Here is a 27,883-nt window from a genome sequence, read left to right as displayed (position 1 = left end):
AGAGAAAGAAGGAAAGAAAAGAGAAAAAGAAAGAAGAAAAATGGAAGAAAAAAAGAGAAGAAAAAGAGAAAGAAAAAGAAAGGAAAAAAAGGGTGGGGGAAGCAAACAGAAATCAAAAAGCAAAGACAAAACAAAATAATACAAAACAAAACAAAACCCACGGGGGAGTATCTTCTGATTCTGTATACTTTAAGTCCCTTGACTTCCCCTGGAACTGGTCCGTCTAGCTGGTCTTCTGGGGGAGGGGCCTGTTGTGCTGATTTTCGGGCATTAGCACTTGGGGAAGCTGCTCTGCCCCTGCCTGGTGCAGGGCTCAGTGGGGGTTGTTTACCCCGTGAGGCCGCAGGAGGAACAGCCCTAGTGGCGGGGCCAGCTCTGCAGCCCTGGAGTCAGCCCCCGCAGTAGCTCCAGAGCTCTCCTCTGAAGGGCCTGGAGGCTCCGGGCGGGGCCGCTGATCTGCTCAGCTGGGGCAGGAGCGTCCTTGCTGTCCTGGGCCCTCCCGGCCTCTGCCTGTCCCGGGGGAGGCCGGATCCTGGGCTGTGTCCCGCCGCCCAGTGGTCCGGAGCCTGCGCTGGTGGATTCGCGCTCCCGCCCTGCAGCCCCCTCCGCGGAGCCGCCCCCGAGCCCCCCGAGCTGCTCCGGGTCCCGCCGTGCGCGCTGCAGCCCTTAGGGAGCTCGGCGCATCTCCCGGGCGCAGGTGCCTGTTAGTGTCCCCGGGAGCCCGAGGGCATCCCCGCCCTCCTGGGTCCTGCTCCAACTCCCTGGAGCCCCTTTCCGCCCGGGAAGGTTGGTGCAGCTCCTGCGTCTCCGGGACAGGGCTCTCCTGTCCTGGGGACACTCGCCCCGGCCTCAGCCCGGCTCCTCGCGGGGGCCCCCCCCCTTGGAGGCCTTTGTTTCTTTATTTCTTTTTCCAGGTCTTCCTACCTGATAGCAGCGTGAACTCTACTCACTGTAGCATTCCAGCTGTTCTCTCTTTAAATCTCAGGCCGAATTCGTAGATTTTCAGGATGATTTGAAGGTTATCTAGGTAATTTGGTGGGGACAGGTGACTTGGGGACCCTACTCTTCCGCTGTCTTGCCCCTCCCCCCTTGATGACTTATTTTGACTATAAAATCACCATTTCACATACATATGAAGACACTGGTAATTCTATTAATTTATTCATTTTCAGCACATAAACTGAATCTCAGATTTCCATATTGCTGCTAAAATAGAAAAAAAGTATAACAACATAGATCATATGACAGGATTTATCTGTCTTCAATTTTGGCAGTAAACTGTATTCATTTTAACAACCATGAGGTAGTCCATCTTTTAAGACCCAAAATGCAGTCAATGTATATATAGCATAACAGCTCAGCAGGGGTGTATACCTTTTCATAAACCATCACCAATATTAGAAGGAAATGAGAAAAACTCAATAGGTTTTTAAGTAGGATACATTAATATATTCTATCATTATATATAATTATACTTAAGACTATATCAATTTTATAGACTTTTAAGAAAATTGCACAAGTCAGGATTAAATGATCCTATCATTTCTCTATGCTTTCCTCATCTTTTTATTTATTTATTTTTCATCTTTTTATTTTTATTTTTATTTACAAATGTTCTTGTGGAATTTGGGAAAAGTCAAAACCAATTGAAACCATGTTATGCAAGACTTAGTCTTAGGCAAAAGTTAGCAATCTCTTTCAAAACTCTGAAGATGCTTATATCTGATAAACTGTCCTACAGGGGACAATTATAAAAGCTGAATAAAATGTAACAAAAGAAAACAGAATAAAGTAATATTTGAAGGTACCCAAGAACAACTAAAGCAATCAAGATTTGAGGGACCAATGTCTCAGAAGGAAGGAAATCACATAGAGGTCAATGCACAGAACAGGCCCCATAATGAAGAAGTATCTGGCCTCAAATGTTGGTCATACTGAGGTTGAGAACCCCTGAGGTAGAGCCACGCTGGAGAATTTTCAAATGTGTTATAAAGCCACAGTTAAGACAACGTAATATTGCACAAGATTTAAATTTTTAAAAAACAAGGTGATATTATGCATGAGTGGAACAATAAACCAGTCAAATAGCATGAAGAGCCTAGAAAATACGTGTACATATGTATAAGCCAACTGATTTCTGTCAAGGATATTGCTTCTGTGACAAAAGGATGGTCTTTTCAACACACATTTCTGGGACCAATTGGATATCTATATGAAAAACATGAATCTTGACCCTACCTTACACCATATACAAGATTATTTCAAGACAGATTGGGAGCTCCTTGAAGATAACATAGAAGGATATCTACAAGAAATCGAAGTTGGAAAAACTTTTCTAAATAGGACTCAAATCACTGATTTCAAAAGGAAAAGAGTGATAAATTGGACATCATTAAACTTAAGTAATTGTTTTCAGCAAAAAAATACCATCATTAAACTTAAGTAATTGTTTTCTGCAAGTCACCAAATGGGAAAAGATATTTTCAACATATGTATCTTATAAAAGACTCATATCCAGAAAGTATAAAGAACACCCACAGAAATTTAGAAGACAGACAACCCCGTTTAAGACACAGGCATAAATACTTAAACAGCACTTTATAAAAGAGTACAGCCAATAAACATCAAAATGTACTTTTATGTCATTAGTTATTATGTAGTCTAAAGTGAAATATCTCTACACCAGAATGTCTAACACTGAATAAACCCTGATAATAACAAGTATTAAGGAAGATACTGAGCAACTGGAACTCACATATACTATTACTGTGAATATAGATTGGTTCAACAACTTTGGACAAATGGTTGGCATTTATCTTCTAAAGCTGGACATATGCATGTTATGCCACTCCACAGTTCTGCTAGGTTTATATTCAATAGAAATGTTTATAGACACATCTACAAAGATACACACAAGCATATTTTTTGTTTCTTGCTTTTTAATTTTTTTAGACTTCATTTTTTAGGTTCTCAGCAAAATTGAAAGGAAGGTACAGGGATTTCCCATATGCCATCTGCCCCCCCGGTATGTGCATTGTCTCCTCCATTATCAATATCACTTCCTGGAGTGGTACTTTTGTTAATACTTATGAGTCTACACTGACACATCATAATCACCCAAAGTCTCATTTTAGCGTCTTGTTGTACATTCTTTATGTTTGGGCAAATGCATAATTAGGTATCCATCATTATGGTAGCATATAAAGTATTTTCCCTGCCCTAAAAATCCTCTGTGCTTCACCTGTTCTCTCTTCCCTTTCACCCAATTCCTGCTAACCAGGGTTGCTTTTACTGACTCCATACCTTTGCCTTTTTTAGAATATCATATAGTTGGAATCATACAGTATGTACCCTTTCCAAATTGTGTTCTTTTACTTAGTAATATTCATCCTATTGCCTTCATTTCTTTGTTACACATCAGTTGACTCTATTTATGAAGGTCTATTTTGCTGCTCACTTATCTGATCCATTGATCTATTTGTCCCTTCTTTCATCAGTACCACACTGTCTTGATTATTGTAGCTGTATAGTAAGTCTTAAAGTCTGGTAGCATCAGTTCTCCAGTTATGTTCTTCCTCTTTAATATTATATTAATATATTTTGTTGGGTATTCTAGATCTTTTTCCTTTCCTCCTAAACTTTTTTTTTTAATTTTTTTATTATTATTTATTTATGATAGTCACACACACACACAGAGAGAGAGAGGCAGAGACACAGGCAGAGGGAGAAGCAGGCTCCATTCACCGGGAGCCCAATGTGGGATTCAATCCTGGGTCTCCAGGATCGCGCCCTGGGCCAAAGGCAGGCGCCAAACCGCTGCGCCACTCAGGGATCCCTTCCTCCTAAACTTTAAAGTCAGTTTGTTGCTGTCCATAAAATAACTTGCTAGGATTTTGATTGAGATTGCATTGAATCTATAGATCAAGTTGAGAAGAACTGATATCTTCACAATATTAAATTTTCCCATCCATGAACATGGAATGTTTCTCTATTATTTAGTTTTTATTTTATTTCTTTGATTAGAATTTTATAATTTTCCTCATATAGATCTTATACATGTTTGGTTAGATTTATATCTGAGTCTTCATTTTGAGGGGGTCCCAATGTGAATAGTATTGTTATAAGCATGTTTGTATCTTTATTTGTAATAGCTAAAAGCTTAGAAATAAATAGTTATAAAGTTATTAGGTTTCTTCATCACAGGTCATGTAGGAAATAATAAAATATTAATATTAATCAGAATAATTAATAATTAAACTTAGTTTTGAAATTCCTATCAGTTATTGAAAATGGGATTATAGGAATTATATTATTTAATAATTGGAAACAAATTCTGGCCACTAAATGAAAAGCAATGTGTCACATCATCCTAATATGCATGTAATTTGCATAATACCATTGTTTTCTACAGTTGTTTTCACTACAGATGAAAAAGCATAATTCAGATGATCTTCTTTCAAGGGGAAAACAAAAATAAAAGCAAAACTATAGCATAATATTATAGCCAACTATTAAAGGAATAGATGGTTCTCTTTATCTTTATCAAGATACATTTCTGGTGATTCTAAGTTGATAGCAAAGTAGAAAGAGCTTTGTGTTCTTCCCTGTTTTTTTCTTGGAAGTAATGGTCCCATCAAATATCCTGCAAAAAAAATTTCCTGGTCAGGTAATATTGAGAAGTGCTTCTCCGTCCATCCATGTATTGGACATCATAATATATATTAAGCATAATTATGGGCCTTGGAAGTCTTGGAATAATGAAATCAGTGTTCCTATACTGACTCAAATATGGAACCCCTTTTTCTCATAAAACCTAAGGATATCCTATGGGGGAAAATGCACTTTGAGAAATGGTATCTTAGAGAAATAAGTGAACATATGTAGCTTAGATCATCTTCAAATATCATGAGCTGAATAGCACTCAGCCAAAACTGAATGCTGATGAGAGCCTGGAGTAAAGGTATTCATGGCTTACAAATGGCAGGGAAATCGTATCAGGTATGCTGATGAGGATAAGAATAATGCCTATTTTGGAAGTTGAGAGACTTGATTGATTTCCACTCCCAAAGAGAAAGCTTTGCCATCTCTGAAATCTATGAAAATGTTCCATAAAAGTAACACATGAACAGGGTTATTATTTTACCTTGTAGGGGCCCCAGGGCAGGCTGCCCCAAGATGGGCCATTTCAGCATATTTTCTCAAGTTAAAAGCAATCAAAACCCAGCAGATGCAGGAAAAGCTCTCTGCCTCCTCCATAACTGCCTAACCTTACATTGGAAAAGAGAGCCTGTAACAGGAAGAAAGCTATTAATAGAGACTCCCCTTTACCTAAAGAACAGCATAATAGGACAAACTTGTTTTTCCCAACATCTCCCCTCTCCCGTCACCTTCTTGGTAATAACCTTCTTCCCTTTCAAATCCTCAGGCCCTACTTTCCTTAGCTTATATAAGCTTCATGTTGCCTCATTGTCTTTGGAATTTTGTGTCTAGAGGCACACGTATTACATTTGATTTTCTCCTATTATTCTGTCTCCTGTCAATTTGCTTCTAAGTCCACGTAGAAGGACTTTAAGACAAAGGAAGGTCTTCCCCCCAGCATTCTTAAAAGTCTGTTTGAATCTGTTCAAATGAGCAGTTAGGTACCCTGACTTCTGCATATGCTTCATGTCAATCCATAATTGTAGCAGGTATTATTGGGTAGCAGTTAACTTTGGCAGAACCTCATTCTAAATGTACCCTACTTCCCAAGGTAGTAGATTGTAGATTGAATATTGCAGAATAGGATATGGGGGTTCAGAGAACAATGGACATGCGTTTTTTAAAATTATTCATTTATTTATTTATTTATTCATTCATTCATTCATTCATTCATTCATTCATGAGAGAGAGAGACCGACAGACAGACAGAGACGGAGACAGGCAGAGGAAGAAGCAAGCTCCATGCAGGGAGCCCGATGCGGGACTCGATCCTGGGACTCCAGGATCACACCCTGGGCTGAAGGCAGGCGCTAAACAGCTGAGCTACCCAGGGATCCCCAGACATGCATTTTCGTTAAGAAAAAGAGTCCTCTGTATTTTGGTTTTGATTCGGGATGAAATGAACATATTCAGTGTAAATATGGGATATGTATTGTCTACTTAACCAAGTAGTTTCTTACATTTTTCATTGATACTCCTCTGAAAACAATTTTTCAGAATAGCCTTTCTACTTTTAAATTATACTCCAACCCTTGAATGAAATCAGACAGAAAACAATGATATGCAACAAAGACTCTAAAATGAGCAGAGAATGCATTGTAGTTCTCTCATTAAAACTATAAGCCACTGTTGGACTTCCCAGGTTTGTAAACCACTGACTGATACTAATTTTTCATCGGCTTATTCTTGCCTGCAGGCAGATACCAACTGTGTAACATTTGATTACTTTGATGACCTTTTTCATTCTTTTCCCATTGAGAGGTTGAATTATTGTGAAGAAAATCTAATCTTTCATGTAAAGGTCAAAAATGCTTCATTCTGACTATAATTTATTTTCAACAAGGTGAAAGAGCTGTCTTTCATCATTGACACTGTAACAAGTGTGTGTGTGTGTGTGTGTGTGTGTGTGTATATATATATATATATATTTTTTTTTTTTTTTTTTTTACCTCTACCAACTCACAACTGTAAACTGTGTTTCTGCAATCTTGACTTAGTGTCTGTGGTTCCATTTAAATGTTAACAAGTAGTTTCTAACTTGGATGTCTCCGTGGCAATGAAGGCTGATCAGTGTCTCATTTTATTGGAAAAGGCATCTATATAAAACATTATTGATAACATGCATTGCTTTCTTCAAATAACACCATTTTCTTGTCTTTTTCCCCCCTTTGTTCTGCATCTTTGCCTGCTTTTTGCTCTTACAACTTCATGCTTCAGTCTCCTGTGAGTCCTGGCTTCGAGGTAGGTACTAACTCTACCTGACAATAGGGATACGCTTCACCATCTTTTTACAAACCAGCAGGTTGACGTCAGGCAATTATTGGTATTGACTCCATGAGAACAATCAGGTCAGAATTTAGCTCAGAATCCAACCTATTGAGTCTATGAAACTGGAAAGACAGGTTGAGAACGGAACAGGACACAGTCCACACACACTTTACCCAGTAGCGTGTTAACTGAAATGCATGCATACTGGAATTGTATCCTGAAGCCAGGTACCACAGAGCCATGCAAAGGAGGCCACCATCCCAAAACACACACACACACACACACACACACACGTTTTATTTTTTATTTTTTTTTTATTTTTTTTTTTTTTTTTACACACACGTTTTAGTTGGCATGGTAAGGCATACATCAAGGACTGCCTGAAGATGAATATAACTTTTTTTAAGAAGGGAGCTTTTATTATTTTTTTTTTAATTTTTTAATGATAGTCACACAGAGAGAGAGAGAGAGAGGCAGAGACACAGGCAGAGGGAGAAGCAGGCTCCATGCACCGGGAGCCCGATGTGGGACTCGATCCCGGGTCTCCAGAATCGCGCCCTGGGCCAAAGGCAGGCGCTAAACCGCTGTGCCACGCAGGGATCCCAAGAAGGGAGCTTTTAATCCTTAATGTATTATCACAGTCTATTTAGTTATTTTTTTAAAGGATGGTATGCAAGTGGATATATCAAGGTCTCAGTCCCAGAAGAAATTATATTTAGAAAATTCAAAAATTTCCTTCCTAGGCATTTTATTAAGCCCCCCTCCAAAATCGGTCTTTATTTATCTTAAGCAACTGATAGCCTGGATATGGAGGAAAGGCATTTAGATCAAGTGTTAAAGCACAGTATACAGTGGTGCTTTTATTATGATAACTTGTTCTGACCAATTGACTTGTTAATATTTAGTTTTCCTCATTTCCATACTTCTGGCAAATTGAGAATTGACATATTGTTACTTTTCTTCATGAGACTATAAATTGCAAATACCAGTATTAGTGTCCATTTTTAGATGGTCTTGTTAAAATAACTCTAACAAAGGAAGCTAATGAAAACATAGCCAGAACATGTTCTAGGTTAAATAAAATTGAGAAGTCAAGATATCTTGATTCATAAGATATAAAATGAAGAAATCTACTTCAATAATAGTAAATTTCTGTGTTTGGAAAAATCATCCCAGTTCAAAATGTGCCCTACTTAGAAAAGTCCAGGGCGAAAGCTAGGTAAATGTTGTTTTTTTTTTTTTTTTATTCTTGCAAATTTAAATTTTGTCATTTAAATGCCGTCCAGACATGATTTGAAATGGGAATTAGTATCTTTCTCTTTAGATTGTCCTTCGGGAATGAAGCCAGAGAAGAATGGGAAGCATTTTTAACTTCCTTCTCCTACATTGCAATCAGGAACAGATTATCTAAGGGACTGAGGGGGATCGTCAACTTTTCTGTGAAAGTTGTATAACCACCAGGCCTTCACAGGATGGCTCTTGATACAAATAAGATGCATTTTCTTCTGCACAAGCTGTTGTTCTTGAACTTGTTTATATACAATTTTTTTGAAAGATAGTAGACTTTTTGTCTTTATAGCTGCCTTGGAAGAAAATGATGTATAAAATTTGACCAATATATTAGTGACAGAATTGTAAGTTGCAGAATTGTTATAGAAACCTGATCACGGTTCCATGTTATGTCTTGGTCAGTTAACACTTTTAGGTTTGGACTGCAGAAGCATACAGAATTACATAAATTCTCTGTCCTTATGGAGCTTGCATAAATGGCCAGTGTATAAACAAATAGATATAGTATATATGTCTTTGTAAAAGTTTCCTGGTATTATACTGCAAGGATATATATTAATTTTCCTAATCTCTTATACTGATTAGGTTTTCATTTTTTTTAAACATAGCCTCAATTTCTGTGCCTCAGTACTATTTCTTTATTGGAAGATAAACAGCTTTTCATATATTTTTTGGCCATTTGTATTTCACCTGTGGTCAATTGCTTATCTTTTTTTCTGTTGAGTTACTTATTGGCTGCTTAGAATCTTTATATATGATTAATCCTCTGTTAATCTATGATGAAAGTATATTTTCAGTTTTATGTGTGCTTTTGACATCTTTTCTCACACTGCTATTTTGACAGACAGAAGACATATTTTCACTCATTTTCTTACTATAGATAGCCTGTTGAAAATTAATCAATACAGCCAGATTAAACATTATACTCTTGCAAATGACTTAGGAGAATGTTTTTTACCCCAGAGTAAAGGAGCTGAGGTCAAAGTAGAAAATGAAGCAGAATTTAAGACAGTGATGTCCTTTGCAACCACAGAATATAATTGATGATACTTTTTTTAAGTCAGTTAGGTCTTATGGGATTTTTAAAATTTAAGAACTTTACTAAAGTTTTAAAATTATTTTTAAATGTCTTTCAGGAAGCATTTACTATTGGAGCTTTGAGGTTAAACGGCTCTACAGAGAATTTGTTTTTGGTGAAATTAAATGCTCCTAGTCTAGTCTTTTTGGTAATTCCTAATATTCAGACTGCCTAATAGTAGGAAATAAATTGCTCATTCCAAAAGTTTTCCCTGTGTTTGACTGTTTTATATCCTCACTTTTTGCATTCTTTAGTTTTTATGAAAGTTAGACAATATTCAGTTTAACTCATTATTAAGGGTGCATATTTTCTAAATAACAATTTGCCACAAACTGCTATTACTTTCATAACATTTACTGACTCACATTTAATTACACAAGCATTGTATTAAAAAGAACTGTTGCTTGCATACTTTCCTAGAAAAATCTCCCCCCCATGACTCATTCAGTTAGTTTTTGTTCACTAAAAAAAAAAAAAAAAAAAAGGAGAAAAGAGAATACCAGTATTGCATTATCTATCTGTTACTGGATATGATTCTGATATGTTTTATAATAATCAAGATAGATTCTTTTCAAATGAGCAAACGATGAAAAAAAAAGCTATTTCTAATCCTGAATGAAACTATGATGATATTTCTAACCAAATAAATATTTTCCAGGATATTTTCCAAAGTAGCAAAGTCTATCTAGAAATAGAGACTTTAATTGTTATTACTCTTGTGTTCTGGGGTTCCAGGAATCTTAGTGATTCATCTGAATTAAAAAGTCATTTTTCCATGTAAATATGCACCATAACATCCATGCAGTACATTTACCAGATATTGCAAGATTTCTTTTGATGATTGTGTAAACTATTTCTCCAGATTCTGACCTGGGCAGTGTACACATTCAGTGAGGAAACACATCCAAGAATTCTTGAACCAGCACATCTCCACCCCCTGAGAGTTAGAAGAGTATATGCAGTGGTGGGTTTGTCAGGAAGGAGCCCTTCAGTAAAATTAAGAGTGTGTGGTCTACTTGACGTGTTACTAATCAGCTGTTGCCTGATTTCATTCAGTGTGTCTGGCTTCGTATATGTACATTATTAATTCATGCTCTGAACAAAAACTTCCAGATGTGTAACTCTAAATGTAAACACTTCAGGAGCATCTTCATGAACTGTCCTGGGGAAGTGGGACATTTACCACTTGCCCACACTTACAAGCATATAGGTCTTGGGAACTAACTTACTGATCTTTAAAGCAGGCTCTGAGGGCCTATGTTGCCTTCAGAAACAAGACCGTAGTTTCCCTAACACTTCCAACAGCTTTGCTTTAAGACACAAAACACTGCTCCCTACCTTACGATATAAGATAGCCTCCCACCCCTTGTTATCAACAATAGGCATTTGTTTAGTCTAATTTAGTCATACCAGACCTGGCCACAATTCAGTCTCTTCTTACTTAATTCCTGACCAGTCACGATTCTGAGGTCCTAGTGAGCTCTTAGTTGAGTACTATGGAAAAAAAGAAAAAAAGAAAGATTACTCAGCGTTAAATTTGAGAGCTTGTATCCTCATGAATGTTTCTACCCAGAAAAAAGGAAATAAAGTTTTGTGTAGAAGAAATAATAATGAAGTGGACGGAAAGTGGAAGATTGGAATTGGTATTATAAATTAGTCTTCCAGAAACTTGAGAAATAATTCAGCTTCTAAAGTATTTATCTGTGCTTTCAGAAATATTTACATACATGATTTTACTTGCTTCATTAGATATGGTTTTCTCATATTTCTGATATTTCTGATTCATCTGATATCTGCCTTCTCAAGAGGAGTAAAAGTATTGCCACTTTGATAATAAATATAGTGAAATGTAAGATGAAACAATGTCCAGAAGTTATGAACAAATATATATATATATACCTCTTTCTCCTAACAGTCCAGTTTTTGGTGATACCTATTTTTCTGTAGCTGTACATTGAAAATACCACTGAGTGGTATAATTTTGTAAAGGTAGTGCTTTCCTTTCTTAAACTAAAAATTGATGAGGAAAAAGTCTCATCTTATTCTTCTCTCTTTTTAACTGAATCACATCAAAATCCAGTCTTTGGTTCTACCACATTTCTGAAGCACAAGTCCACACACACACACACACACACACACACACACACACACATTATACACACAGCGCTACGTGTTCACCATTTAGTGTTATAGGTTGATTCTATAAGATACTATAAAGTTGTTCTTGAGTCCCTAAGTCATACTTATTTTTGAGGAGAAAGGCTAGCCTTTGTAGCCTTGGACTGTGTTTTTGGCATGCTTTTCCTTGGTGTTTCTAAGGCAGTCATCAATGGGACAGCCTCTTTCCAGATCATTTCATTTAGCTTTCCTGTGTTCATAAACCCAAACCAGCCCTCTGTCAACTTAGGCAGGGTCAGATACTATGAGAATGTATTTTCCTAACATCACTATTCTTGATTTTTCCACATAATCTAGTTTCCCTTCTAGCTCACTTTCTATGTGTAGATCAGTTCTGACATTTGAAGCCCCAAAGCAGAAGCTGTTGACATACAAAATTATTTTCTTCCTCAGTGGAAATGCTCCTTTTTATTATGTACATTTAGAGCACAAGGCATTGAGGTCACATTGCCTTTAAGTAAAAAGAGAGGTAATCTTAATATTATGTCTCCCCTTTCCTCCAAGATCCCATTTGTAGGATGCTGGTAACTGACATTTTGAAAGAACAGTGCCTGTAATTTGCAACAATTCTTGAACAGCTCTGGTACTTTCCCTGCCAAGGGTGGATCACTTAAGCAAATAATAAAGTTCCTTTACCCTTCATTTCTGTTTACCCCCCAAAGAGTGATGCAATAAAAAAGTTACTGTAACTCTCAAGATCACTTTAGCACTCAGAAAAATCCAGACCACCTTGTATTTTTAATAAGAGATTACATATACATATGTAATTACTGTGAAAGCTTTCACAAATTGCAGCAAACATTAAGAAATGCTTTCTCTGCTGTAAAATACAGCATCGATCACCACTAAGCAAGGGCACACTTTTTTTTCCCTGCCCTATAGCAACTCTTTTCACTTTTTATGAAAAGGTGTTGATTAGCTTTTATTTATGCTATACATACTTAGAGTATCCAACTGAGTGAGGAACCAAACTAGTTTATGTGATCTGCTTGGAGGCAGTTCAAGGGGTGTAGAATCAGAATTGTAACAGAATAGCACTGAACAATGGAAAGTCAGGGAAACACTCTACCCTCCCCTCTACTCAGTGAAGTGCAGGGCTTGGAAACATAAGTGTTCCAAGTGAATTCCATTTCCTAGGGGTCTTTAGACATATCTTTCATCCAACAACTGTATGTTTCATCATCTGTACTGGAAAATCCCTTACTCCTTGTGTGAGAGGTAGTATGTTCATCTAAGTGCTACTGAGAGAAGTTGATTGTTTCTTTTTGCTTCAGAAAGTAGCCTCAGACTGAGCATTCAGTGTTTTACTATCAGAGACTAGGGATAGGGCTAGGTAATCATTTGCAAGAGAGATAAACAGGTATCAGAGTATATAAAAAATCTCTAGGTAATCTCGACATAGTCATTCATGGCAAGACTCACTTCAGGGTGCATACGAAATGCTTCTTTTTTTAAAAAAAATATTTATTTATTCATGAGAGCCACAGAGAGAGGCAGAGGGAGAAGCAGGATCCTTGCAGGGAGCCCCAGAGAGACATGATCCCGGGATCACGTCCTGAGCCGAAGGCAGATACTCAACCAGAGGCTCAACCACTGAGCCACCCCAACTGCTTATTCTTGAGGAAGTGTCTTTTCTGAATGACACCTTTGCCTCCCCCATGGGGGTGTTTTATTTTTTCTTCGAACTTTCATATATGTGGGTACTTATTCTGTGTGAGACAGTATTTCAGAAGTTGGCAATACAGTGATGAACAAAACCATTAAGATTCTCTCCTCGAGAATCCTATTGAAAGGAAACCATAAAAATCCAATATGCAGATAGGTAAATATGATAGTTGCAGGCTGTAGTAATGGCTCTGGAGGAGACAGGCTGGTGTGCCAGAGAGTAACAGAGTGTGAACAGGGAGTGAGCAATAAATTGGGTGGTCTGGAGGCCTCTCAGAGAAGATGACATATGAACTGAAATCTGAAGAATAAAAGAGAAAGAACCACATACCAGAAAGAAGGGAAGAGCACATGTTGTGATTGTTGATAATAACTCATGTTGTATCCAGAATTCTATTAGATTTAAAGTTATTTGGCACAGAGATGTATTTACTGGTCTATGTCCTGCAGCATCTGAATGGGGCATTCAGGTAAGATTTGCCCCAGGAAACTCTTATTAAATTAAATAGATCAATCATGATGGCAGTAAAAGAGAACTAGCATAAGGCACTATTCTGCACAGTTCTTTGAATGATAGTCCAAAATACTAGATCTTAAACTTCTGAAATAAAGGATTAATGCTTGATTGGATGTTTTTACACAGTTGCATTAGTATCTTTTAAGTATAACAGCCTGAATAGCAAAGTAGGCAGACAACTGAGTGATGCATATACAATAGAAGCTGTTTGTTCAGTTTGCTGTTTTGTTCTAGAAAACATACATGACTCAGATGCTATCCTCTGAACACAGACATGCTGGTTGAAAGTCTCTTCTGTATGTCAGGGTTAAGGGACTCACAGTATTTTCACATTGCATTTCAGCGTGTAGAACATGTTGTTATTCTCACTTCCCCCCCATGAATTCTTCCGTTATGACTTTGAAGGGAAGAAAATACTTTCTACTTTCATATTTGCATAAGACCAGGGGATGTAAGAGCTGGAAGGGGTTAAGGAGTGAGGAATCACTATTATCACCTGGGGCGAGACTACCCCTGAATTCAGAGTTCTGCTACTGACATCATGGGGGACCTGGGGCAAATTAGGTTCAGTTTTCTTATTTGTAAAATGGGGCCATAACACTAGTGGGTGTGGTGTTTAAATGAATGAATGCACGTAAAGTGCTATGAAAGGAGCGTGGCACGTATAAAGGTCAAAGTGTTTTATATTACTATCTAGTTCACAGGTCTAAAGATCCCCATGGGCCAGATTTATTCCCTAAGTAAGTTGACTGGCACAGTGTTTCAAATATTTTTTCAGAATTCCCAACATTTAGAAATAGAGCTGTTTCCTAAAACAACTAGATTTTCTGCTTTTGAAAAACTCAGAGGCCTGGCAACACTGGGCTCACATACTCACATGGCAGCTATCAGCCGCCTATGAGCGGTGGTCATTCCTTTTATTCTGAACCTGTCCTCCAATTTACCATAGCCTCCACCATTCTCTATGGTACCCCTGATACTGAAGGGCTACCCACCAATTTTAACAACGTACAAGAATTTAACTTACTGTCCCTCTCTGTCTAGAGCAGAAGAGTTTTGACAGATTTTGTATTCGTGTTGGATATGCCAAGCAGAGGTGAGGAACAGACAAATACAGAGAGCAATTGCAGTGAAAAATGTTCCTTAGCCAATTGTACTGTCTTAAAATTGAAATCCTGCAAACCAAATATGTCAAAGTCACAACCTATATCATATTACATTTAAAAAGAGGCTTATATGATAGTTGTATTTTGAATATCTCTATTGAAATGTTGCATCCATCATTTCCATGCAATTACTTCTTGAAAACATTAATGCTCCTCAGTTCAAGCAATGTTTATTGTTTATCATGTACCAGGCACTTCTTCCATTAACAGAGAACAAATATGATTAAGACAGTGTCCTTCTCTTAGAAGCTTATTTTCTAATGATTGAGACGAGTCCAAAAAGGATGTCAACATATATGCTAAAGTGTTCTCTATTTTTCTGTTTCTCTTTAACTCAAGGGGAGTTTATATTACCCCAAATCCATTCCCAATATGAGGCTGTGAAGTGAATTTTAGTTAATAAATATAAACAATTTAATACTGCTGAAGTTTTCATTTGAGCCAGGCATTTTGTAAAGTGACTTTTATCTTCCAAAATCTTATGTTTGATTTTTACATCAATGGCAATAAGCAAACGACAAGGAAAGGCAACTCCTCCCCCACTGTTTTCTAGCTTTATTAATGCAAAGAATTCATTTTGAGCCATTGTGTGGAATATACCTTGTTGGGAAAGGGTTTCAGAGTCCTGTTAAATGTTAAAGACGGTGCTGGCAGTTGGAGTTTCCGTAATGTAATCTAAGCAATCATTTCCTGGGAAGGTTCCAAAGTTGCTGAGTAATTAATTTAGCATACCAGGTTAAAAAACAAATTTCAGTCTCTAGAGAGGCAGGGTATATTGTCTATGTAATTAGGTGTTCAGTGCATATAGTTTTAACTTTGTAATTTCAAATGAATACTGTTAGCATAAGAATGCTACAGACACTTCACAACACTACAGACTTAAAAATTAATCTCTGTAATCTTTAATCTCTAATCCTGGCTTTAAAAATTCAGCTTTCATAATTATTCTGTTATATTCCCTTCTCTCCATGATGTGATACATCTTACACCGAGAACAGAGAAGAGATCTGTGTACTTTGCATCAGCTAAACTTTGCCAAATCAAATCATTTATACACATGCACCCCAATACCTTACTTCACAGTTAGGTCAGTTCTCACAAAAGTTGCACACCTGTAACTTTATCTAAACTCCTCAACTCAGGAAAAGAACAATTCATAATACCGCTGGCCAATGTAGAAATGTGAATTTTTAGAAGTAAGTCCTCCTGCATGTGCTTACCATAATTATAGAGAAGGGAATTTGAGATCTGTTCTGTGAATTTTGAGCCAGTTTTTGCTCTGAACATAATAATGAGGCAGAATGAAACAAAATGTAGCTGTTCCCTCTCCAGAGCATTTCATACTTTCCTCCCTATTCCTATAAAAAACATTCTGCAGGTTGCTCAGGTTCACCAAATACATGGTGCCAAACTGGAACAGCAAGTAACAGTGGAGATTAATTTAAACACCATTTACTTAATCTCGTAGAACCTTCATTAGTGGTTGATGGGTAAAGAGGAATTTTCTCTTTATAAGAGTTAATTTTAAAGAAAGATCTTTAAAAAAAAAGATCTTATGGGGCAATGTGAGTGGCTCAGTCGATTAAGCATCTGACTCTTTTTTTAAAAAGGATTATTTATTTATTTATTAATGAGAGACAGAGAGAGAGAGGCAGAGGGAGAAGCTGGCTCCATATAGGGAGCCTGACGTGGGACTTCATCTCGGGTCTCTAGGATCACTCCCTGGGCTGAAGGCAGCGCTAAACCCCTGAGCCACTGGGGCTGCCCATTAAGCATCTGACTCTTAATCTCAGGGTCAAGAGTTCAAGCCCTATGTTGGGATCCATCTGGGCATGGAGCCTGCTTAAAGAAAGAAAGATCTTAAAGGACTGTACACATTATAATTATACAAATAAGTAAAAAATATGAAATTAAGGAAGAAATAAAACAGTACTATTTGTTTTATATGATAATGTATCAACATGCACAAAAATTTGGTTAAGTCAACATTACTCCTTTGACTCACCACGAAGTCTAAGTTCATGTTGAAGTTTTTTTTTTTTAAGATTTTATTTATTTATCCATGAGACACAGGGAGAGAGAGAGAGAGAGAGAGAGAGAGACGCAGAGGGAGAAGCAGGCTCCGTATAGGGAGCCTGATGTGGGACTTGATCCTCGGTCTCCAGGATCACTCCCTGGGCTGAAGGCAGCGCTAAACCGCTGAGCCACCTGGGCTGCCCAATGTTGAAGTTATTTTAAAGACCAAGCTAGTTGGATTTAGATCAGTGAAATTTTGTTAAGCATCTAGGTTTTTTTTTTTAACATCACCAATTTCTGAATTTTGCCTACTCTGTAACTTGATACAACAAACAAACTACTATAATTATGGCTTTCTAGTATACATACCTTCAAATAAAACTTTACATAATTGAAATTAATTTTTTGGCTTAAAATGGTAGCTGCATATTAATTATTAATAAAAAATGTGTCACTGATTCTGAAAATCCTTAGGAATGTTTAGTTTGTGTTCACATCATTAGAAGTAGTTTTGAAGGGATGATTGGCAGGATTATAGAAATGTTGGTTATTTATAATTTACATAAACAATGATAAATGTGCATTACAAGGCAATGGTCTTATTTCGTAGGCTTTTGTCTGTTTTACAATCTTATGTATCAGTGAAGGCCTTTTTTTTTTTTTTTTTGCATTTTGATCGAAGAATGGAGAAGTATCTCATAAGCACTTACAAAGTTATCAAATAGTGACCCAGTATTCCTTTTTTGTCTTAGTCCCTGAGATTTGCATGCTAGTAGGGAAGAGCACAAGCATGTGTGTGTGTACACTCCAGAAACATAGATGTAACTCTGCAATCAAAACTTTTAAAGCCTTTCTCATTCTTCCTTTCCCAAAGTGTTTGTTATCCAGTAAAATTACACAACATAAGCTCCTTCTAGCCGTAAACCAGTTCCCACGTAAGTCACCATGCATACAACCCATCTCAAGATTTTAAAGCTTTATTTTTTTCATTTAGAAACATAGGCTACACTGAAAATAACTAATGTATTTAGAACTATAAGAAAAGGTAACAATATGTATTTCTGGTCATGATGCTAGCTGATTTTAATTTTAAAATGTCATGAATGCCAAAAGGGTATCCTTTTTAATGCTACTAAAACCTTAAATTGCTGTTAAATCTTAAGTGCTATTAAAGTCTTAATTTCTGACACTATAAATTATAGAATTTGTGAGTTGTTATTCTGTGCCAAGCACACATGTGTCTATGTGAATCTCACCATTGCCTGAGTATGTGTATAATGCAGTCTCTGGGCCCCTGTGACAGCTAACTTCTCTTCTGTAAACTCACATAACATTTCAAAATTCCATATGTAATCCTGCCTTGAAGGTAATAAAGGAAATGACTTGTAGTTTAAGGCAGTGTTTATGTGAATGTTACCATGTTGGATAAGAAGAAAACATTCAATTTATCAGATTACCTCTTGCTCTTCTAAGTGACTTTGCTCCATGGTATAGTAAATAGTCCTTTGTGAAACTAGTTCTGTTAGCATAGCCTAGAGTTAGGTATCCTAAATTAAGGAAAATAGCTGAAGAGTGATTTGGTCAACTTTTCATAGGATTTTCCAAATCTGAGAACATTTTAAAGTGTGACATCAGGTCAGCTTTTATTCTGAGTATTGAAACTTTCCAACTCTGGAAAAATACCAATTTTCATTTTTGTCTGTGCTTAAAACTAGCCCATTAGCTACAGTTACTCAAGAAGGACACATAAAACTGAGACATAACCCTGTGGATTTAATTATTTTTCAATTCCATTGAAGATATTTATTCATTATATTCATATTCATGATTCTGGTTTGGCAAACCTTTGGCCTATCTTTATAAGCTCCCTAGACTTCTCTGTAAGAATTGAACCTTTCCAGAGTAATTATCCTTTATAGTTTTCTTTTATAGGATTGCAATTATAAATTTAACTGTAGACATAATATCCCTATGTGAAACTTCATCTCAAATTTCTTTTTATTGCAGCTAGTAAGTCTGCAAATTAAAATTTCCCTGTTTGGTAACAAATGGTGCTACCTTTTGGTGCTGAGAGGCATTGAAATGGGTGGAAATTGTACATAAATATGATTTTTTTTCTCATCTTGTCAGTAGCCATTCCAAATCAGAAACTAACTAAGGTAATATAATAAAGGGTCTGGAGGCACACAAATCTAACATTTGACCCAAAAGAATATATTTAAATTGTATGGGCTTAGATACCTTGACCTTAGATAATAAGGCCTATCTTGTGAGGTGCCTTGCACAATGATTACCAAGGCTAGGAGTTTAATAAATGAGATATATAAGTATAAAAAGTGTTAAAAAGTAACTCAGTGCCTCTTTTATTCTGATAATTACAAAATACACTTATTCTGATCATTACTAAGTACATTTCCATGGTATCAACAGCTACATGAAATTGTCCAAAGACACAGAAACCAGTTAATTTTAATTCACTTAATTAAAAAAGAAATCTGAAAAAAATAAAAATAAATCTGTGTACTGGGCTGATTAAATAATTTTAAAATGAGAGACATGAGTACGCAGAGATGGAATTATAACCAAACCCCCATATTTGTGTGTTTTGTACAATCCACTAGTTGCTTTGTTTTTTAATTATAAAAATGATAGTATAATTTGAACCCTTCACTTTTATATGGTTGGGGAATAATATCAAGCCATATTTATTTTTTCTTTGAGGAACTTCAGAGGAACTCTAAGAACTTTTCAGGTGATGTACTATGCAGACCTGCTTGCCTTTTTTTCACCACATGCACGTAATACTTCAGAAAGTGTCAATGAAATAACATGTGCAGTGGGATGAAGGACCATTTTGTGTTCGCTTTCAACTTTATACTTCTGTATTGCAACTAATACTGTTACTTTTTAAAATCCAATATTTGAAAGTCCTAGAAATCAGGTTCAAATATTCTGATCTCTAATCCTCTTCTTTTCAGACTATAAAAATAAAGTAAGTCAAATGAGAAGTAAAGAAGATATAGATCGCATCAAATAAGAGAAACATAGTTTTAGTTCATTTCCTTGTGGATCAAACCACTAAACAGTAAAACAAAACAATTAAGAAATTTATATATGTATATATAAATCAAGTCATCACTTACATCTTATTATCTTTATTGTACTTAAAACATATAGCAAAAGTCACCATCAGAATCCTTTATTGGTCGAGAGAAGAGGTCAAATTCTCAGTCATACATTGGACGACCAATTCAGCTCGACAAGATTTTGATGTCTAAAGTGAAAGTGCCACACACATTTGTCATCCACTCGTACACCAGGCCCACGGTATGCCAGTACTGCAAGAAGCTTCTCAAGGGGCTCTTCAGGCAGGGCCTGCAGTGCAAAGGTAAGGAGGATCTTGCCACTGGACACTTGTCACCAACCAGACTTTGATCTGGAAAGTAATCCTTGTCTATTTGAAATTACTGTTCTTTTTCTTAGTTCACAGCTTATCTTTCTGTTGAATTCTTGTTTTTTTGTTTTTTGTTTTGTTTTGTTTTTTGTTTTTTTTCCTATTACAATCATTGTGATCAGACTGCAGATTCAACTGTCACAAACGTTGTGCATCAAAAGTACCAAACAACTGCCTTGGCGAAGTGACCATTAATGGAGGTAAGTTGAAGTTCAGTAATCACATCCATGTTTCTTCCCTGTTCAAGAGTGTGTCCATAATGACTTAGCAGAATTTTTTTTTTTTCTGTTGAGGTACTTATGACCGAGCCCAAAGTAAATTACGGTCTCGGTTTGTTCTGTTTTACTGTAGAAAAAGCACTCGTCATTGAGTTTTGATAAAAACCAAAAAGCTTTGCTTGATTTTTATGTAGTGCACAGCTAGTACTGAAGACTTAAATGTCCAGAATTTCCTTCATAACTTTTCTTAATAACTCCTTCCCTAGTTTGTTCAGAAATTTACAAAATATTGGAATGCCTGCAAGTTATAGCTGTCAGTCTCTTTTTCTCCATCCTTCTCATTCCAAACATTAGACAAAGATTCATTTTTCTTCCCTGTCAAGGGAGGGAAGAATCAGAGACTGACCCATCAGGAAATAATCACCCACTTCCTTCATCCATTATATGTGTGCTTCTTAACTTGAATCTTTAATAATAATAAAAAGAACTTTATTCAGCCAATTAAAAATATATATTGTTTTTTATATTTGGGAATATTCTTTTGGTAAAACTCTAGCCGTAAAAATTATAAAAATTAACTGTAAACATTAACTTTGAAAAATTAACTCCTAAGAAAAATACCATGTCCTTTCTTCCCAAGTAGCATTCTTAATGGAGTCTTAGCAAAATATTTGACTTAGTACCCCACGCTAACTTTTTCTCTAGACAGTGGACTGCTTTATACCTTCAGTCTAATGGCAGTTTTGTGATTCCTCTGGAGAAAAAGCCATGGACAGAAAGAAGACCAGAGAAACAAATTGAGTAGTTTGTTGCTAAAACTCTGAAGAATAAATGCTTATCTTTGCTCTAGAACTTTCTTCTCTAGAAGAAATATATACCTAGAAGAAAAAGGGAAATCTCTCCAGGAAAGCATTCCTAAGCTAGTTTCTGCCTTGAAGATTCATGAATTAGCTGCCAAAATGGAAAGCTTGGCAGTGTTCCCACTTTCTCTGGCATGTGGAATTGACTTTGTTCAGGCCCAGGAAACGTCAGTACGTTCTTGATAACTGGAATGAAGGGGAAACAGTGCAGTTTTTGATATTGTTGATTACTTTGAAATTGCATTTTCCCGTACAGTTAAAAAATCTGGTAAAATGTGAATTTCCCAAGGTTGGCAGGCTGAGGTCCCTGATCTATTATCCGGTTTTAAAATAAGTACTCTGTATTAGTAAGTACAGTTGATGCTTGAACAACTCAAGGTTTGGGGACACCAACCCACCACCCCCTGTGCAGTTGAAAATCTGACTAGAGCTTTTGGCTTCTCCAAAATTGACTAATAGCTGCCTGTTGACCAGAATCCTATTAATAACATAGTTGATTAGCACATATTTTATATTTACACGTATTATATATTCTTACAATCAAGTAAGCTAGAGCAAAGAAAATGTTATTAAAATCATAAGGAAGAATATATACATTTACAGTACTGTATTGATCAAAAAAAAAATCTGTGTGTATGTAAGTGGACCTACACAGTTCAAATCCATGTTGTTCAAAGGTCAACTGTAATTATAATTTATTGCATTACCATCAAATGCATGATGACAGGATTCAGTATTACTTCAAATATCAAATGTCTTAAGTATTTAAAAGCTGCTGCTTATGTGACCAATGTAATATATTGGAATCCATGATTTTTTTTAATTTTTTATTTTTTGGAATCCATGATTTAAAAAGTTGCTAGAATAGCAAGAATTAATGACCCTGAGTCTTCTTGGATGTGAAAATTTCCCTCATCCTCCTATGTATCCCTTTTTTCCCACCAGGGCTGTGCTTCTGAAATAGACCAGTTTCCTTCTCACTCATTTCTGGTATCACTTTGCTTCCTAGAACTTTGCCTCTATCCCACCCTTGGCTTCCTGCCATGGCTGTTATGTCTTTTTATAGTTTTAGGCTTAGGGGCATGAAAAAGAAACATCTGCTTGTAAAATATTTTCATCCTCTGATAATTTCAGATACTTGTGAATTAAAACTTAAGAAAGAGAAGATAAATTCTTGAAATAAATATTTTTTTAGAGCTTCCAACTGATATGTTGTAGGATTGCCTGACTCTCTTAAGCCCTGACTCTAGGATTCCAGGCTTATCTTCATGGATGCAAAACAATTTTTTAGATTTGCTTAGCCCTGGGGCAGAATCGGATGTGGTCATGGAAGAAGGGAGTGATGACAACGACAGTGAAAGGAACAGTGGGCTCATGGATGACATGGAAGAGGCAATGGTTCAAGATGCTGAGGTGGTGATGGCAGAGTGCCAGAATGACAGTGGGGAAATGCAGGACCCAGATCCCGACCCTGAGGACTCCAATAGAACCATCAGGTGAGGGCTGCACTCCCGGCCTCACTCCAGCAGGGGGATTTACTTTTTAAGATTCTTTGCTATTTTAATCTTTTGAAAAAGAAATTTAAAATGTGTCCTTGATTTGATTATGAACTGCAGAGGAACCATAGAGGAGAGCCAGTGGAGTAAGGAGGTCTGGAGCACCTTGGAGAGGTGTAGTTTTGCGTCCTTTCCTGGCATTGCCTCTTTCTGTGATCCTTTTTCTTTGGCATGTGAGAGATACTCCTATTTGCAAACCACAGGTTTACTACTAAATTAGTTTTTATTCAGAGATCATTGTGTAGACTTGCAAAAATCAGAGGCCAACCTCAGTGGACACCATCTATCTTACAGCTGGGCCTAATACAAATACTACGTATGTCTACATCTTACTGTTCTTTATTTTATTTCAGAAGTAATGTGAAATTTTGTATTTGGAGTTTAATCATCTATTTTTCTTGATTACTAGATGATCCCTATTGTTTATATCAGGGATTGGCACACTATGGCCAATTAAGCTGCTGCCGGCTTTGTAATAAAGTTTTATTGAAATATAGGCATGCAAAAAAATAAAAAAGAAATAAAAAATAAAGGAAATATAGGCATGACCATTCATATTGTCTGTTGCTACTTTTGCACTACAGTGGCAGAGTTAAGTATTCTGCAGAGCTTAAGAATGTTTATACCTGGTCCTTTGCAGAAAAAGTTTCCCATTCTCTGTGTTCAAACTTCTGTATCCATTTTACAAATGCCATATTTACTGGCAAACTGAAATTGTTCATGAGAGTAGAGTAATAAAATAATTGGATTTTTTCCATTTAATGGCATAAGAAATATACTGGAAAATATTAGTCTTGTGACGGAACTATCTTTTGAAGGTATACATTTCTGTAGTATCAAGGTGGGGGGGCCTGTTGGGGGAGGTGCTTGCATATATACATAAAGGTTAGGGAAGAAGACAGGAACAGATAAAGACAGAAAGGAAAGGCAAAGAAAGATGAAGAATCAACATAATTCTATGAACAATAGTTATTTAAAAGAGAATTTAAATAACAGATTCTACTTTTTATGAAATTATTCAGACTTAGATTCATGTTGTATGATATTATGCACATGAATAATATTTTGCCTGTAGTATGTGATAAGTAAGCAAATAAGCTTTTATGTGTGATTCTGAATACTGTGGCCTCAGTACACTAAGACAGTAATCTATCTGATGTTTACCCGAAAACTGAGCACCATGCAGTTCAACCTAAAAACTAAGGTGATTATTATCCTGCCTCGGGATTCTTAAAGTGTACATGTAAAGTGCCTATCACTCAGAGTAATCCAGATTGTGAACCATAGTATTCTGACAATACATTTCACCAAAAATGGGATGTGAATATTTTTTGACTTTCACTCTGAAATAGCTGAAATAAGGTTTTGTGCAGGAAAAGATCTGTATCTAAAAACATTTCTCTCCCAAAATATTTTGACTTTTCAAGTCCATCAACAAGCAACAATATCCCGCTCATGAGAGTAGTGCAGTCTGTCAAACACACAAAAAGGAAAAGCAGCACAGTGTTGAAAGAAGGATGGATGGTCCACTACACCAGCAAGGACACACTGGTAAGACCCACAGTCAGCAACTTTCTCTCAGCTTGCTAGCTTTCATTAGAAGAATTGCTTAATGCCTTGTCAAGATTGGGGGACGTGTGAGTTACCAGGAGCAAACCTCTGCTCAGGCATGGCATAGGATTAGGTGGAACCATGTTAACAGTCTGTGGGTGTCGGATGTAGCTGAGCAAGCAACTGAGTTAGAAAAAAGTGTAGACAGCAGTGTCAGGGAAACAAAGTCATTTAACTCTGTTACTTGAGATGATCTCCAAACAACTTGAATGTCTTCCTGTTATTTTGTAGCAGTCATAAAAATGACAGTCTGTGCTTTCAGAATGCTCCTTTGTGATTTGGAATTTAAAAAAAAAAATAACAACACTGCATTTTAGGGAGAGAAGAAATAATGATAACTGTTATATACTTTTAAAATCCTTAATTAAATCTTCACTTAAAAACTGACCTATTTGGGAAAGCAGTGATCCTGTATTTTATTAGATAAAGGACGACATGTTTTAATTTTTTAAATGTAGTCTGGGGTGTTCACTACTACAGATTTTTCTGATAGGTGATGAAAGGGATTGTACATGTGTGTAAGAGAGAAAAAAGTGATCTTCATTTTTGTTGAACTAATTGACATTGGCAACAAACATCTTTCTCAGTGCTTTCCTCACCACCTCCTATTTGTAGGATCCCCAACATTTCTTTAGATATATAGATACCCATAACCTAATTATTTTATCTATAATAGCAGTCTTCTCTACTAGAGAGAGATTTACATGACTTACTATAGGAACCACTTGAATATCATCTTCTAGTTATTCCTAGACATGGCATACATACAGCACTTAAAACATATTAAGTGGTTTAAGTATATTTCACTGGTGTAAGATTAGTTGTGAATGAATGAATGAATGAATGAATACATAAATAAATAAATAAATAAATAAATAAATAAATAAATAAATAAATAAATAGTTGTGGATGAGACCAAGAATACTAGTAGGGCTTTTGGTCTAAAAGATATTTATTTATTTATTTATTTATTTATTTATTTATTTATTTATTTATTTTTTATTCATTCATTCATTCATTCATTCACTCATTCATTTATTATGCAGGGAGCCCTATACGGTTCTCAATCCCAGGACCCTGGAATCAGGCCCTGAGCGGAAGGCAGACTCTTAACCCTGAGCCCACCCAGGCATCCTGGGCTTTTTGGTGTAAAAAGAGTACACACACACACGCACACACACAAACACACACACACACACACACACACACCCTAAAATCATGGATCATATATGCAGGCTGAACAAGGATCTTATCACCAAATCATGGAAGTTTAGATCTGTAGTGAACTTATGAGAAGGTAGAAATTCATGCATTCTCCTGACTTTGAGTTGGAGTCATGGAGTCAGACTTGACTCAAACCCAACAAAATATTCTCTAGTTCTTCTGTAATATTCAGAATTCTTCCATCTCTAATGGTTGCCAGAAGACTTGACTAGATAAGCATGGAATTCCTTATGTTCTGAAATAATGAGTATACATAAGTTTTACATCTCTTAATATCTCATTATTATCTCATATCTAATCCTTTTTCTTTTATTACAACTACAAATCCACCTCTAGCTCTGCAAGCAGGCAAATACATTTTAAAATAGAAATAATTAGGTGTGCTTGACTGGTGCAGTAGGTTAAGTGTCCCACTCTGGGTTTTGGCTTAGGTGGTGATCTTATGATCATGAGATCAAGCTCCTTGGGCTCTGTGATCAGCAGGGAATCTGCTTCAGTTTCTCTCTGCCTCTCCCCACTGTGTGCTTGCACTCTCTCTCTAAAATAAAATAAAAAATCTAAAAATAGAAATAAAAAATAGAAATATTTACTATGCATGCACTGTCAGGCACTGCAATGGGTACAAACATATTATCTCCTTTATTACTCCTAACTCTCTGACGTAGTTGTAGAAACTTATCACAAAATTGATAGTCATCTTCTAGAGTCTAAAATTAAGCATGAGTCTTCCTGGTCCAGAGCCCATGAACTTCCCACCATCAGATCTTGTGTTTCCATTGAGAACATGTTTTGGTTTTATCATTCTTATCATTTTTTTCATCTTGATAGTTTTCAAATTTTTAAAAGATCCTAAATCTAACCTCTATTTCAGCGGAAACGGCACTATTGGAGATTGGATAGCAAATGTATTACCCTCTTTCAAAATGACACAGGAAGCAGGTACTACAAGGTAAGGGTGGCTCTTGCTTTGATTGGAGTCTCCTGCCCCCTCTTGTCTTCTCAGGGGAATATAGGGTATCAGGAATACAAACTATGTCTAACAGACAGGACTGTGTTGGGCTTGCTTCAAAAGATATTTTTTCTGTAGTTTACAAATTTGGGGGGAATCAGGTTGTGACCTCAAGTTAGTCATTTGTGGATTTCAAATTTCCCTGAGGAGTGCTTCTGGCCTCATGAAACGGCAATGAGGAAGAGGAAGTTTAATTGCGTATATTAGATATGTGTGTCAACTAGAAATTCACGGTCCATCAGATGAGCTACAAGAAAATTCTTGAAATCCACTACATCCAGCTTTTTTTTATTCCATCTATAGTCTTGCAACACATTCCCCAGTGGGTTAAGAAACATTGTATGATGCCTCCATGCATTGCCAATATTCATAAGGAACACTTTCCTCTAGAGAAAAATTTGGCAGCAGTTTCCATTTTGTCTCTCTACATGAAATAATACAGAAGTCATGTAATGTATCACCTAGTAAAATATGGTTCCAAAAGTTCATAGTGAAAACAGTATATACTTGCTCCTTCAAAATTAATGCAGCCTCAGCCATAGTTGATGTGACTTACCATGTATACTTAACACAGCTTTAATAGAAAAAGGAAACCTCATTAAATTTTAAATTGAAAATTTATTTTAAAAGTTATTATTTCTTAGTCACTCTGTACCTCTAGGTAGACAATATGGTGATTAATTTTTTTCAACTATCAAAATTGTCTTAAAAGCAGTGCTTTTAAAACCAATCTCTGTGGTCTACCTCACTAAAACTGCTCATTTGGCTATATTATTATATTAACATCTATTGAATCAAATTATATGATTCATTTTCAGTGTCTAAAAGGATAGTTAAAACTTAGAAACAGCCATGCATATCCAAGTGCATTTCAAAAGCTTTGTGATTCTACTGGACAGTTATAAAAATTAATCATTTATATTCTTAGATCTTGATGCAGGTTCAAAATAATTATTCCTATTCATACTTTTTCTTGCCACATGAACATAGTAAAAAAGTCACTTGAATTTTTCTGGCAAGAGGAAATGATAAAGTTTCTCCTAATAAAGGTATTTTTGCATTTTGCTTAATAATA

General features: G+C 36.3%; 1 protein-coding gene across 7 annotated transcripts in view; it reads left to right on the top strand.

The window, feature by feature from the left end:
• Positions 1–27,883, top strand: part of PRKD1 (protein kinase D1) — a 323,586-nt gene that overhangs the window by 246,390 nt on the left and 49,313 nt on the right. For 5 of the 7 annotated variants that reach the window (XM_077908878.1, XM_077908884.1, XM_077908885.1 and 2 more), the window contains exons 5-10: positions 6,916–6,939; positions 20,054–20,264; positions 20,453–20,530; positions 22,700–22,904; positions 24,392–24,515; positions 26,671–26,748. In XM_077908878.1, coding sequence (XP_077765004.1) covers positions 6,916–6,939; positions 20,054–20,264; positions 20,453–20,530; positions 22,700–22,904; positions 24,392–24,515; positions 26,671–26,748 — 720 coding nt within the window. The remainder of the gene's footprint in view (positions 1–6,915; positions 6,940–20,053; positions 20,265–20,452; positions 20,531–22,699; positions 22,905–24,391; positions 24,516–26,670; positions 26,749–27,883) is intronic. The other 2 variants (XM_077908880.1, XM_077908883.1) reach the window with 2 other exon arrangements.

This window comes from Canis aureus, chromosome 9 (assembly GCF_053574225.1).
Source record: "Canis aureus isolate CA01 chromosome 9, VMU_Caureus_v.1.0, whole genome shotgun sequence".
In the NCBI taxonomy this organism is placed as follows: domain Eukaryota; kingdom Metazoa; phylum Chordata; class Mammalia; order Carnivora; family Canidae; genus Canis; species Canis aureus.
Note: the sequence above shows the minus strand (reverse complement) of the source record. Positions and strands in the feature narration are given on the sequence as shown.